We start from the raw sequence: 15561 nt of genomic DNA on the forward strand, positions 1-15561 counted from the left end.
TACAAAATTAATCATTACAGTATTAAAACTAAACTTTCACATTAAAGTTTGTCACTTAAGTGAGTAAATCACATTATAGCATGACCAGATTTGACACCTATGCAAAGTTAATTGGCATGAACAATAATAAGAATTGTTAATGTGAATATTATTATGAAGGATTTTCAGGCTGCAGTGCTTCAGAGATTGTAGAGTTAAACTATTATTCATTTAAATATGCAATAGTTTATAGTGTATTCCTGCGGGAATGATTGAGTCTTAATCATTTTATCAACCCACTGTAGTCGACATTGGCTAGAATTGCTGACTTAGCTGTGCTGTCACTTAAGAGGGTTATAAATAATCTGCTGAAAGTAAATACGTTCCTCAATGCAGAGTGAGCCTCTGAATTTTATTTTTATAATGACTTTGAATGTACAAAGAAAATTCTCAAGTTGATGTACTTGTTATTCTGCATGCTTGAGTTACTGACAACAGGCAATTAGTTTTTTTTACATTTTCTTGTCAGTGAAAAGAAATACTTAGAGAATAGTTTATTTAACTTTGTTAACCTTGGTTTAACCAGGGTCATTTCTGTACTTAGTGCTAATTATTATGCTTGTCTGACTAAGCTAGATGTCACGTTTTTTGCTCTTAACTGATTTTTACGATGTGTATTCAGCACTATTGCTTCATCAGAGAGCTCGAATGGAGCGATTACTAAAAGAATTAAATCTGGAAAAGCAAAAGCTGGAGAAGCTGAAGGCTGAGGTCAATGAAATGGAATATGATTTAATGCAACGACGGCTGAGGAGAGTGAACTCCAACACGTCAATACCTACAGTAAGGCTACTACTCTAAATGATGTTTATTTGGGAAGCAAATAATTTGGATATTTCAATAGAATAGGCTTTAACTTTGTGGTTCTTTATCTTAAGTTGATCTATTTATATTGACATGTCTTGTATCATACCCTTTGGAGGCCATCAGTTCCTGTTTGTCAAGGCATTCTATTAAAACTGTACGTCAGTTTCACAATGGTAATGGAAAGGCATCCTACCTGACCCGCCCATCTGCTTCATTCAAAGCTAAGCTGCTATTGAACTCACAAATTGATTTAGTACCATTGAACAATCGTCTTTCTTGGTTCAATTAGAACACCCTCGTGATAGGTTGTATGGATGCTTGTATTGTACTTTTCAAACTTTTCAACATGTATATTGAATATTTATTCCCGTTTCAGTGTACATCCATGCAATCCATACTTTTCAGTGAGCAAAGGAGTGAAAGCCCTCAGCAGTTTAGACATGGATTATGGATTTGGCATGAGTAACATCCTATTTTTGTGTGATACAGCTTTGAGATTTTGGAAGTCAAAAACTAATCAAGTAATCGGACTCTAAATGATTTATGTTTTGTGAAGTAATTAGAGTGTTTGCAAATATTAAATTAATACAGTTGTTTTCAGGAAAATTCCTGGATTTCAGTGATAGACAGACTATTATCAAATTAAACCATATTTTCTGGACTGCCTAGTAAAAATGTATTGGATAGTATTCTGGTTGACATAGAAATTCATTAGCTCTCTTGTACATATGCAAAAGATAAACTATTTGCTGAGAGAACAATCAACCGTAATATGTTAATTTGCAGCTCATCAATACATTTTATCTCTTGAAAAACAGTTAAATATTATACCTATATTAGTTTTATTTACAGCACAGTACGGCCTTGGTGCATTGTAACTTTATCAAATTGGTTTCAAATGAGAGGAAGAGCATAGCAGATGGATGGCAATGTCATCAGTTCCAAGGTTTTCTTCTTTTCAGCTTGGACATGTGTCATGTTTCCTGTGTCAACAATGAGTTAAATTCTGGAAAATTCCACCTGACAGAATTCTGGACCATTTAAACATTGGTTCCAGAAGTCTCAAGCTTCCCCTGGGCAAATTAGACATGGACAATAAACATTTTGCTAGCAACTCCCTTTTGCTGTTCTCAGTACAATATACCAGGACCCATTTACCTTGTTTTTTTTTTCAAGTTGTATATGTTTTAGGATTAAAATGTCATAATTATTGTCACTTCATAGGGGACATCAAAATCCAGTAGTGATATCCATGAAGCAGACTTCTAATTTGTGTGCTTGAATCAACATTGAACAAGTCCATGAATTAACTCAAGTGTTTACTGATGTTGGAAAGTGCTACTGACTCATTATAGTTTTCGCTTAAGATTTAATGTTTCTTATTGAAATCTTAACATTTAAAAGTTTTCTAACTGATTTAATATGATGTAGCATCTTTCAGTTTCTTCAAGACTGGCCGCTTGTTATGCTGCTTGCACTGTCTAACTGGGTGACATAAATGGGGGCATGTGTGAGGTTAATAATCATCAATTACACAAAAGGGGAGGAAAACTTGCAGGTTCAAATTTACTAATTGAGTTTGTTTAAACTATTTTAAGGCCAAAATAACTTTTCTAAACTGTACATTTGTTTGCAAGTATCTGTGTATGAAATCAGTGCATTTTGGATGGATGTAGAAATGGTTATAATGCTTCCTGTTAGGTGGCAGAGTTTAAATAGAAGCCGTCAAAGTAAGATAGTCACCAAGAAATCCAATAGTGAATTCAGAACAAACTTGTTTACATAGAGTGTGGTGACAGTGTGGATTTTGCCTCCATGCAGAGAGTTTGAAATAAATTGATGAGCATTGAGGTAGAAGAGAGAATAGGTGGATATGATAGATTTAGATAAGAAAAGCTGGGAGAAGGCTTGAGTAGAATGTAAATGCTGACATAGAATACTTAGGCTGAATGGCTTTTTTTCTTTTTTTTTATTCATTCATTCACAGGATATGGGCCTCGCTGGCTAGGCCAGCATTTATTGCCCATCCCTAATTGTCACAGTTAAGAGTCAACTATATTCCTGTGGGTCTGGAGTCACATATAGGCCAGACCAGGTAAGATGGCAGTTTCATTCCCTAAAGGATATAGGTGAACCAGAAGGTTCTTACCAACAATTGACAGTGGTTTCATGGTCATCATTAGACTCTTAACTCCAGATTTTTATCAAATTCGAATTCTATCATCTGCCATGGCAGGATTTGAATCCAGGACCCCTGAACATTACCTGAGTCCTTGGAGTAAAAGTCCAGCGATACTACCACTTGGCTGTCACCTCCTTTGATTTGAACAGACTGTGTATACTAGTGTAAAAGTCACATTTTTTTAGACTATGTTTAAAGGTTCAATTTCTGGGGTCGACTGTTACATGGACATTAGTTTTGAGGGGCAGAAACTCATGCTGTAGTTCAAAATACCGTATTATTAGAGAAGTTAATTTGATCGCCCAACTAATCCGGGGTAAAGAAGAACAGTACAATTTATTACAGCAAAGGTAATTACTGGATAAGAGCAAGAAAAACAAGGCAATTCTGGAAGTAAATTTTATTTATGCATACCAGTATGAAAATTTAACATGTCGAAAATTCATTGAAATCCTACAAAATCACACTGTTCGACATCGTCATGGCCTGGTATAATGGCACACTTAAAATGAAACATGTATTAAATTCTGAATGTGTAAGCGTCTTGAACTTTCTCACAAATTCTTCCATTTACCTCCCATTTACTCTCATAGAACAGCGAACAGTACAGGTTCTTCGCGTCTTGAGGTTGTGCCAACCTGTGGAACCAATCTGAAGCCCATCTAGCCTACACTATTCAATTTTTATCCATATGTTTATCCAATGACTATTTAAATGCCCTTAACGTTGATGAGTCTGTTACTGTTATAGGCAGGGCGTTCCACATTCCTACTACTCTGGGTAAAGAAACTATCTCTGACATCTGTCCTATATCTATCACCCCTCAATTTAAAGCTTTGTCCCCTCATGCTAGCCATCACCATTTGAGGAAACAGGCTCTCACTCTCCACCATATCGAACCCTCTGATTATCTTCTATGTCTGTATTAAGTTACCTGTCAACCTTCTTCTCTCTAACAAAAACAGCCTCAAGTCCCTTAGCCTTTCATCATATGACCTTCCCTCCAAACAAGGCAACATCCTAGTAAATCTCCTCTAAACCCTTTCCAGAGCTTTCCACGTCCTTCCTGTAATGTGGTGATCAGAACTGTACGAAAGTCTCAAAGTGTGGCTGCATCAGATTTTTATGCACCTGCAACATGACCTCTGAAACTCAATCCCTCTGTCAATAAACGCTAACACATCATATACCTTCTAAACAATCCTATTAACCTGGGTGGCAACTTCCAGGGATCTATGTGCATCGCGATCTCTCTGCTGATCTACACTAGCAAGAATTTTACCATTAGCCCAGTTCTCTTTATTCCTGTTGCTCCTTCCGAAGTTAATCACCTCTCACTTTTCCGCATTAAACTCCATTTGCCACCTCTCAGCCAAGCTCCTACAGCTTATCTATGTCCCTCTGTAACGTGCAACATCCTTTGTCATTATCCACAATCCCACCGATCTTAGTGTCATCCGCAGATGTACTAACCCTGCCCTCATCCAGGTCATTTACAAAAATGACAAACAGCAGTGGCCCCAAAACAGATCCTTGTGGTATACCACTCGGAACTGAACTCGAGGATGAACATTTCCCATCAGCCACCACCCTCTGTCTTCTTTCAGCTAGCCAATTTTTGATCCAAGCAGCTAAATCATCCTCAATCCCATGCCTCTGTACTATGTGCAATAGCCTACCATGGGGAACCTTATCAAATGCCTTACTGAAATCCATATACACCACGTCAACTGCTTTACCCTCATCAACCTGTTTGGTCACCAACTCAAAGAACTCAATAACATTTGTGAGACATGACCTACCCTTCACAAAACTGTGTTGACTATCCCTAATCAACTTACTCCTTTCTGGATGATTCTAAATCCTACCTCTTATAACCTTTTCCAACACTTCACCCACAACTGAAGTAGGGCTCACTGGTCGATAGTTACCAGGTTGTCTCTACTCCCCTTCTTGAACAAAGGAACAACATTTTCTATCCTCCAGTCTTCTGGTACTATTCCTGTAGACAATGATAACGTAAAGATCAAAGCCAAAGGCTCTGCAATCTCCAGGCTCCTCTTAACTCTCTCTTTAGGTCCTTCCTGGCTAACTTGTAATTCTCAAGTGCTCTATCTGAGCCTTCACATCTCATCCTAACATGAGTTGCCTTCTTTCTCTTGAGTTATTGCTATTGTTACCATTTAACAATTTTTTTTAAGAGATTCAACTTTTTTAGTAAACCACAGCTTCCTCACTTGACCACTTCCTCCCTGCCTGATAGGTACACACTTATCAAGGACACACAGTAGCTGTTCCTTGAATAAGCTCCACATTTCAATTGTGCCCATCCCCTGCAGTTTCCTTCCCCATCCTGTGCATCCTAAATCTTGCCTTATTGCATCATCTCATATATAATGAACCTCAACAAAATTAACAAATTTGTCAAAGAATTAAAGGCAAATGTAACTAATATATCTCACTTTTATTCAGATATAATTGCACAATTAAAATGATTAACCTTTTAATGATATTAACTTCTGGATGTATGGTGAACCAAGAGCAATAAGTACAGACAGACTTAGTACCCGTCTGAATGAATGAATGAATCGAAACATGCTGTAGTAAACAAGTGGGCTAAGTAGATGAATGAATGAGTAGAGACACAATATAGTAAACAAAGCAATGAGTAGGGTTCCCAGTATGAATGAATGAATGAGATTTCATTTAAGTGGGTTAATGGGAACATGCAGATTTCTTTGTGAGAAGTTTATAATGTGATATAGTAGGGTTAACTTTTACATGAGATCTATGAAAAATACAAGATTTCTTGGCCAAAAAAATGGGGTCGACTTTTACAAGAGATCAACTTTTACATGAGTATATACAGTATTATGCAAATTGGTATCAATTCTTATCCAGCTATTTAAATTTTGGGTTCCACAATGTTGCTAGTATTTTGAAAATTTCCACCATAATTTTGCAGAGAAAATTATATGATCTTAATTACTAACCATTTAGTTTAAGCCTCCACACATTGCAGATTCCTGCAAATCTACCACATTTGTGTTTATATCTGAGACACAACTGGCTGTTCAAGCATTGTTCCCTCAATATTTCCTTTATCAAAAATTGTTAAATGGTAGCAATAGCTTTTTGTCTATCCAGCAAACTGATGGAACATGTCCACATCTTAAAGTATAACAGGCAGACAGAAAAGTTAGCAAGTGAATTGTAAGAACAAAATTGATTTCATCTAGTTCCATCCAAATTAATTTAAACACTTTCACTTAATCTTTTGAACTGAAGTTGATAGAGTACTGACATGAGAGAACAGGCCACCCAGACCTCTGAGACATGGTTAGGTCATGTCTTGGTTCTGTACAGATTATTTCTGACAAATGAACACAAAGCTGTGGTGGAGTTATTTTCTGATTTTCTTGTACTTCAGCCGTAGGTTGCAGAGAGTCGTTTTTACTTTTCAAAAATGTCCTATTGCTTGAAAGTCTAGGAACTCATGATTAGATAAATGCCTTATCTCATCGCTTTTTGATTGGCTACTGAATGGGACTAATAATTATGGGTTCACTCAGTCTTCATAATCTAAGCTGGTTTTCTGCTTTCCCAAGCTGAGAAGTACTATGATAAATTGACTGTTGGTAGTCAAGTTGACTTATAATTCACATGGAACTTTTCCCTCTCACCTATGACCATTTTGGTTCATTTGTTATTTTCCTGATCCTTTTAAAATGCTTCATTTATTCTTCTCTCACATTGTGGTTTGGAGAGATAATGTAGCTCCAAATTCCTTACATGATTTATTGGGAAAGGATTTTTTCAATTCCTCGCATTGAATCTTATGTTAGAATTTTCCACTTTGAAAACAAGATTTCCTATTGGTTTATTTAATGATCTAATAAAGTTAGATTACAGTAACTAGATGAGCATGAAGGATTTTTGTTCTAGCTGAATTGGTTATCTCATCCGTGCTACCCAATTACCTGACTGCTACACTTCAAATGCATCATCATTTACAGAAGCTAGTGATTCACATTGAGTACTGATAATTTGAAGCTAACGATTCTACCACACCAATTGGTTATTATCAATTTGGTTTGGTTTTGTAAATCCATGTGTAGAAGTGATTTTTAAAATTTGAACAGTAGAATATCAGTATTACTTTGTCACTCAAATTGTGGAATTGTTACACAAAGGTCCTGCGATGATGACATAGTATAGCTGTCACAATATGGAAACCAAATGTGTGTCTGATTTCTGAAAAGTCATTATTATTGTGGGATTGCGCTCTTTCAGACACCACCTCTAAAAAGAAGTTGTGTCAAAACAGAAATATCAGATTCTCCTTATAGATTTGGTACTTGTAATATCAACTACTATTATCCAAGGCAGCATCTTAGTCATATCTTGTGGACCATCAATCTGAGTACAGTAGTGTATTGAATTGTTTAAGGGAATCTGTATTTTCCTATTTTGTCTTCACAGCCAGAGGAGATGACTAGATTGCGAAGCCTAAACAGACAACTTCAAATAGACATTGACTGTACTTTGAAAGAAATTGACCTTTTACAGTCCAGAGGTTTGTGGTCTTTACTACATTTCATGAGGGTAAGGGATGTGTTAACTTGGGTTTTTATTCCTACTCTTCATTGCAAATAACAGTTGATGCTTGGCTCGATAAGCAGGCTTAACAAAACCATTCTTGCTCATTACCTTGTGTAGTTGATATTTTTCTTCAACCTGTTCAGAGATGTTATTACGCAGCTCTGGAGCAGGTGGAACTTGAACCAGGGGTGAGGATACCACTGCTGCGTCACAAGAGTTAATGCAAAAGGATCAGAATTTCCCAAGCTTTAGCAAGGCAAGGAATGACATGCCTTGAGTCTGGAACCTTGGACCACTCAGCCATCTCTCTGTAACACCTGTTACTTAGACAAAAGCATTGTTTTAAAAACTGAAATTCAGTCGGCATTTGTAAAGGAAACATAACATTTCAGGTGTATAGTGTATTTTTTTCTCATAAAATTTGCACAAAATGTAATTGTTGTTCTTTCAGCAATGACTAACCAGTACACTTTCAGTATCATCTGCTACTGTGATAAATTTACAGTTTGTTTATGAACGTTTGCATTTATACAGTAATTTTTAATGTGGTAAAATCTTCTGTATGTACTTCACTGGAGTCATGTCAAATACAATTTGAGCATGAGCCCCTTTAGGGCCTGTTTTATTCTACCAACATGGAAAAGCTTAGCAGAAGAAGTAGGTTTTAAGGAATGATTGAAAGGAAGAAAACAAAGTAGAGAGAGTTAGGCAGAAATTTCAGCCTGTGGGCTTGAGGTAACATGAGGCACAATCACAGTTAGCGGAGCAATTAAAACCGGAAATGCATATGGGTATAGAATTAGAGAAATGTAAGAATCTTAAAAATGTCAGGCTGAAGGTGATCACAGAAATGGGGAGTGGTAAGGCCTTGGAACAATCCGAAAACAAGGATAGGAACTTTGAAATTAAGGCATTTCTTAACTGGAAACTAATGTAGGTCAATGGGGACAGGGTTGAGGGCTGAGCAGAGTTTGGACTTTGTGCTAGTTATTCTAGCTAGCATGTAGTTTTGAATAAGATAAAGTTTAAGAAGAGTGGAAGATGTGACGCCAACCAGGAGTGCATTGGAATTTGAAAACTAAAGTTAGCAGAATCATGGATGAAAGTTTCAGTAACACTAAGAGGTGAAAATTCAATGTCTTGGTGATTATTTAGAGCTTGTCAGTGGAATTGAATGTGATCCAAACTGAAGGTTTAAATCATGAACCAGAGGACACTCAAAAAATGTAGCTACCTGAGCACAGAACACTCATGTTATCTCAACTCATATCTGACTTGTGAAACTTTGTGGTTGTTTTACTTTTTTTTGTCAGTACTCTACTTGAACATTCTCCTGTTTCATTTGTTTGCATTTACAACACACACAAGTGTTTGCAGCAATGTAGCAACAGAACATTTGGCCTGTTGAGCCTGTTCTGTCTTTTAGCGGTTGTACAACTTATTCTTTATTCTTTCATGGGATATGCCTGTCCTGAATTCCCCTTGATCTGAAAATGTCAGAGGGCACTTTAGAAACCACTGCCTTACTGTGGGTCTGCAATAACATAACAGACAGACAGGGTCAGGATAACAAATTTCCATCCTGAAAGAACTTTAGTAAACTAGATGGATTTTTAGAAAAATCACTAATCATTTGTATGATCCTTGGGCCAATTTTTAAATTCTGTATTTATTTATTAATTGATTTCATCTTTCACCCATGCTGTGGCGGGAGTCAAAGGCGTATCTCCAGAGTGTTAGTGTGGATCAAAGATGTGTCTCCAGAGTGTTAATTTGGGTCAAAGGCGTCTCTCGATAGTATTAGTTTGGATCAAGAGTGTATCTCCATAGCATTTCTCCATAGATTGGATCAAAGGTGTCTCTCCATAGCGTTAGATTGGATCAAAGGTGTGTCTCCATAGTGTTAGTTTGAATCAAAGGCATATCTCCAGAATGTTAGGGGAAAGTGAGACCAGAGTTGAAAGAAGTGCTTATGCCCAAAACGTTCATTCTCCTGCTCCTCGGATGCTGCCTGGCCTGCTGTGTTTTTCCAGCATCACATTTTTCAACTCTCCATAATGATAGTTTGGATCAAAGGTGTATCTCCATTGTGTCAGTTTGGATCAAAGGCATATCTCCAGAGCGTTACTTTGGATCAAAGGTGTATCTCGATAGTGATTGGATCAAAGGTGTGTCTCCAGACTGTTAGTTTGGATTAAAGGTGTATCTCCAGAGTGTTAATTTGATCAAAGGCATATCTCCATGGTGTTAGTTTGGATCAAAGGTGTATCTCCAGAGTGTTAGTTTGGATCAAAGGTTTGTCTCCAGAGTGTTAGTTTGGATCAGAGGTGTATCTCCGTAATGTTAGTTTGGATCAAAGGTGTATCTCCAGAGTGTTAGTTTGGATCAAAGGTGTATCTCCAGAGTGTTAGTTTGGATCAGAGGTGTATCTCCAGAGTGTTAGTTTGGATCAGAGGTGTATCTCCAGAGTGTTAGTTTGGATCAGAGGTGTATCTCCGTAATGTTAGTTTGGATCAAAGGTGTGTCTCTGGAATGTTAGTTTGGATCAAAGGTGTATCTCCGTAATGTTAGTTTGGATCAAAGGTGTGTCTCCAGAGTGTTAGTTTGGATCAAAGGTGTGTCTCCATAGTGTTAGTTTGGATCAAAGGTGTATCTCCAGAGTGTTAGTTTGGATCAAAGGTGTATCTCCGTAATGTTAGTTTGGATCAAAGGTGTGTCTCTGGAATGTTAGTTTGGATCAAAGGTGTATCTCCGTAATGTTAGTTTGGATCAAAGGTGTATCTCCGTAATGTTAGTTTGGATCAAAGGTGTATCTCCGTAATGTTAGTTTAGATCAAAGGTGTGTCTCTGGAATGTTAGTTTGGATCAAAGGTGTATCTCCGTAATGTTAGTTTGGATCAAAGGTGTGTCTCCAGAGTGTTAGTTTGGATCAAAGGTGTGTCTCCAGAGCGTTAGTTTGGATCAAAGGTGTATCTCCGTAATGTTAGTTTGGATCAAAGGTGTGTCTCCAGAGTGTTAATTTGGATCAAAGATGTATCTCCATAGTGTTAGTTTGGATCAAAGGTGTGTCTCTGGGGTGTTAGTTTGGATCAAAGGTGTGTCTCCATAATGTTTGTTTGGATCAAAGGTGTGTCTCCAGAGTGTTAATTTGGATCAAAGATGTATCTCCATAGTGTTAGTTTGGATCAAAGGTGTGTCTCTGGGGTGTTAGTTTGGATCAAAGGTGTGTCTCTGGAGTGTTAGTTTGGATCAAAGGTGTGTCTCTGGGATGTTAGTTTGGATCAAAGGTGTGTCTCTGGGATGTTAGTTTGGATCAAAGGTGTGTCTCTGGGATGTTAGTTTGGATCAAAGGTGTATCTCCATAGTGTTAGTTTGGATCAAAGGTGTGTCTCCAGAGTGTTACTTTGGATCAAAGGTGTATCACCATAGTGTTAGTTTGGATCAAAGGTGTGTCTCCAGAGTGTTAATTTGGATCAAGAGTGTGTCCCCAGAGTGTTAGTTTGGATCAAAGATGTATCTCCATAGTGTTAGTTTGGATCAAAGATGTATCTCCATAGTGTTAGTTTGGATCAAAGGTGTGTCTCTGGGGTGTTAGTTTGGATCAAAGGTGTGTCTCTGGGATGTTAGTTTGGATCAAAGGTGTGTCTCTGGGATGTTAGTTTGGATCAAAGGTGTGTCTCCAGAGCGTTAGTTTGGATCAAAGGTGTATCTCCATAGTGTTAGTTTGGATCAAAGGTGTGTCTCCAGAGCATTACTTTGGATCAAAGGTGTATCTCCATAGTGTTAGTTTGGATCAAAGGTGTGTCTCTGGAATGTTAGTTTGGATCAAAGGTGTGTCTCTGGAGTGTTAGTTTGGTTCAAAGGTGTGTCTCTGGAGTGTTAGTTTGGTTCAAAGGTGTGTCTCCATAGTGTTATTTTGAATCAAAGGTGTATCTCCAGAGTGTTAGTTTGGATCAAAGGTGTGTCTCTGGAATGTTAGTTTGGATCAAAGGTGTGTCTCTGGAGTGTTAGTTTGGATCAAAGGTGTGTCTCTGGAGTGTTAGTTTGGATCAAAGGTGTGTCTCTGGAATGTTAGTTTGGATCAAAGGTGTGTCTCTGGAATGTTAGTTGGATCAAAGGTGTATCTCCATAGTGTTAGTTTGGATCAAAGGTGTGTCTCCAGAGCATTACTTTGGATCAAAGGTGTATCTCCATAGTGTTAGTTTGGATCAAAGGTGTGTCTCTGGAATGTTAGTTGGATCAAAGGTGTATCTCCATAGTGTTAGTTTGGATCAAAGGTGTGTCTCCAGAGCATTACTTTGGATCAAAGGTGTATCTCCATAGTGTTAGTTTGGATCAAAGGTGTGTCTCTGGAATGTTAGTTTGGATCAAAGGTGTGTCTCTGGAGTGTTAGTTTGGATCAAAGGTGTGTCTCTGGAGTGTTAGTTTGGTTCAAAGGTGTGTCTCCAGAGTGTTAGTTTGGATCAAAGGTGTGTCTCTGGAATGTTAGTTTGGATCAAAGGTGTGTCTCCGTAATGTTAGTTTGGATCAAAGGTGTGTCTCTGGAGTGTTAGTTTGGTTCAAAGGTGTGTCTCCAGAGTGTTAGTTTGGATCAAAGGTGTGTCTCTGGAATGTTAGTTTGGATCAAAGGTGTGTCTCCAGAGTGTTAATTTGGATCAAAGATGTATCTCCATAGTGTTAGTTTGGATCAAAGGTGTGTCTCTGGAGTGTTAGTTTGGATCAAAGGTGTGTCTCTGGAATGTTAGTTTGGATCAAAGGTGTGTCTCTGGAATGTTAGTTTGGATCAAAGGTGTATCTCCAGAGTGTTAGTTTGGATCAAAGGTGTGTCTCCATGGTGTTAGTTTGGATCAAAGGTGTGTCTCCGTAATGTTAGTTTGGATCAAAGGTGTGTCTCCGTAATGTTAGTTTGGATCAAAGGTGTGTCTCCGTAATGTTAGTTTGGATCAAAGGTGTGTCTCCGTAATGTTAGTTTGGATCAAAGGTTTGTCTCTGGAGTGTTAGTTTGGATCAAAGGTGTATCTCCAGAGTGTTAGTTTGGATCAAAGGTGTGTCTCCGTAATGTTAGTTTGGATCAAAGGTGTGTCTCTGGAGTGTTAGTTTGGATCAAAGGTGTGTCTCTGGAATGTTAGTTTGGATCAAAGGTGTGTCTCCGTAATGTTAGTTTGGATCAAAGGTGTATCTCCGTAATGTTAGTTTGGATCAAAGGTGTGTCTCCGTAATGTTAGTTTGGATCAAAGGTGTGTCTCTGGGGTGTTAGTTTGGATCAAAGGTTTGTCTCTGGAGTGTTAGTTTGGATCAAAGGTGTGTCTCTGGAATGTTAGTTTGGATCAAAGGTGTGTCTCCGTAATGTTAGTTTGGATCAAAGGTGTGTCTCTGGAGTGTTAGTTTGGTTCAAAGGTGTGTCTCCATAGTGTTATTTTGAATCAAAGGTGTATCTCCAGACCGTTAGTTTGGATCAAAGGTTTGTCTCTGGAATGTTAGTTTGGATCAAAGGTGTGTCTCTGGAATGTTAGTTGGATCAAAGGCGTATCTCTAGAATGATAGTTTGGGCTTCTGTATTACTAGGTAATGGTGTTAGCACTATGCTCCTAATTCTACATTCATTTTTGTCCTACATGCATTTGCGGTTTGTCAAACCCAAAAGGATTAACCTAATTTAAATTTAACAGTTAACCTCGCATCAGTTGCTATTTGCAAAATGTTATTCTGATTACCAAATATGTTGCAATGGATTCCTGTTTCATTCCTCAAAGTTCGAGTTCTGCTGTGACCTCTAGCCTTGGATTCCCCAACCAATGGAGATTATTTATCTCGCACTACCCTATCCTTTAATGTCATGAAAATTTAGATTAAATCACTCCTTATCTTTCTGAGCTCCAGGCAACACAGTTTTACCAGATGTTTGTAATCCACTTAATTTGATCTTCGTCATCTCGAAATAATCTGAGTAAATCTTTCCTGGACTCATTGCATTCCTGATGAAGGGCTTATGCCCGAAACATCGATTTTCCTGTTTCTCAGATGCTGCCTGACCTGCTATGCTTTCCCAGCACTACATTCTTATCCTTGCTAGATCAGCATATCTTTACTAAGATATGGTGCCCAAAACTGTACTCAGTACTGGAGGTGTCGTCTAACAAGGTCTTCATATATTTGAAGTGGGACTTCTCCCCATCTTGTACTCCAGTCTTCTATAAACGAAGGCCAACCTTCTGTTTTTTTTTGTTTTCCATGATCTGTGTATTATGTGCCTCCACTGCACAAATTAATATCATTTCAAAAAGGACCCTGTTATGTTCTTTTTAGCCCCACAGTGAAAGACATATTCAGGCATCTATTTGTAATCGCTGAACCAAGTTTATTTGCATCTGTTGCAGTTTTTGTCATTGTTCATTTGAATATGGCTTTATTTTTATTCCTTTACTGGGGCATCTATTGCAATCTCATTTCTATTATTTAATGTCAGTGCTTGAAACATAAAAGAGGCTTGAATTGCTATAATTGTTCCGATCATTTCTTAATTCTTTCCAATGGAGTGGGCTTTTTTGTTAAGTTTGTCCTGCTTGCAACATCCTTGAGAAGGGATTGATGAGAAAAAAGTACATTGTAATACACAAATGAACCACGTAGATAAATGGTTTCTGTGGCATGCCTAAGTCTGGAAGTGTAGCATCTTGGTTTTTAGCTTTCGTGTTAACTTTTATATCTGAGAACACCAAAGTTGGTTCAACTTTGCTATAGATGTTATTTTTTGTGTTAAATTTGACACTGATTGTTCTGTGGAAGCCCTGAGATGCTGTGCACATTTTGGCCGTTTTTTGCAGGATGATTAGAATGTTGACACCATCTCCTGTGGAGCATGGCTTTTTTCCAGCATTAAGATACCCTCATGATACTTGGATTTTATCATCCAGGTGAAAAGCTTTGATACAAGAGAATGGAATAGATTTTTAATTTGTTGCACAAATACTATTGACAGTCATCCTAGATCAGGTAAAGTCAAATTCTGTTTTGCCCAATTTTATTTCTATTTGTAATAATTTTCTAATTTTTGCACACTATGTTGTAAATTTTGTCATTATTGCAAGTGTTAATTGGATAGTTCTGATCTATGAATCTGTGCTTATTGAAGTTCATTGTAGTTCTTAAAACTAGTTCATAATTGAGGAGATACTAGTGTTTAAAAGTCTTAATTCCATCTCCAAAGCTGACTCATTGGAGTTCATAAGAGAAATATGAAAATATTTGAATGCAGTTCATTTTAGAATAGTAAAGTTTTGGCATGAGGCAGTTCGTTAGAATAGGTAGGGAAAAACAAGTGAAAAAGCATTGGATGGAATTTAGACCCAAAGAAGCAAAACTTTACACAATGGTTTATTTTTTGGAACGATTGGTGTTATAATGTCATGTTGTAATATATCTGCTTCGAGACTAGCTTAATGTTTTTATTTTATGGTCACATTCTATGGGTAGATAAAGACAAAGTGAATGAACTTATTAAGACAGGAATTTCCTGAAATAAAAACAGAAGTTGCTGAGAAACTCATTTGAGAAACAGAGTTAAGGTCTTCAGTCCCATATAATTCTTCAGATTTCCTGAAGTCACTGTAATTGCCAAGTAGTTTGACAGATTCATTTATATAAAATAAACCACAATGATGTATAATTCAAGTGAACCTCAGCTTGGAAAGAAATCAGCTCCATTGTTCTGGCACACTTCTGTTTCAGAGTAGTAATATTCTGCCTTAACTATTGTATTAACAACAATACCGTATGGAAATTACTTTATTCCCTGGTGTGTTCAGTTTGAAATAATGGTGAATAGTATTTATATTACGTGATGGAATGTTTGTTGTGTGCATTTTTACTTTGTCTCAGCTGTCATGTATTGCAGAAATGAAATAAACTGATTATCATTGCTCCAAACATCA

General features: G+C 37.5%; 1 protein-coding gene across 6 annotated transcripts in view; it reads left to right on the plus strand.

Moving 5' to 3' along the window:
- tab3 (TGF-beta activated kinase 1 (MAP3K7) binding protein 3) overlaps positions 1 to 15561 on the plus strand; it is a 128547-nt gene that overhangs the window by 83429 nt on the left and 29557 nt on the right. For all 6 annotated transcript variants that reach the window (XM_072585015.1, XM_072585014.1, XM_072585016.1 and 3 more), the window contains 2 exons: positions 662 to 822; positions 7511 to 7604. In XM_072585015.1, the coding sequence (XP_072441116.1) occupies positions 662 to 822; positions 7511 to 7604 (255 nt within the window). The remainder of the gene's footprint in view (positions 1 to 661; positions 823 to 7510; positions 7605 to 15561) is intronic.

Source organism: Chiloscyllium punctatum, chromosome 15 (genome assembly GCF_047496795.1).
Source record: "Chiloscyllium punctatum isolate Juve2018m chromosome 15, sChiPun1.3, whole genome shotgun sequence".
NCBI lineage: Eukaryota > Metazoa > Chordata > Chondrichthyes > Orectolobiformes > Hemiscylliidae > Chiloscyllium > Chiloscyllium punctatum.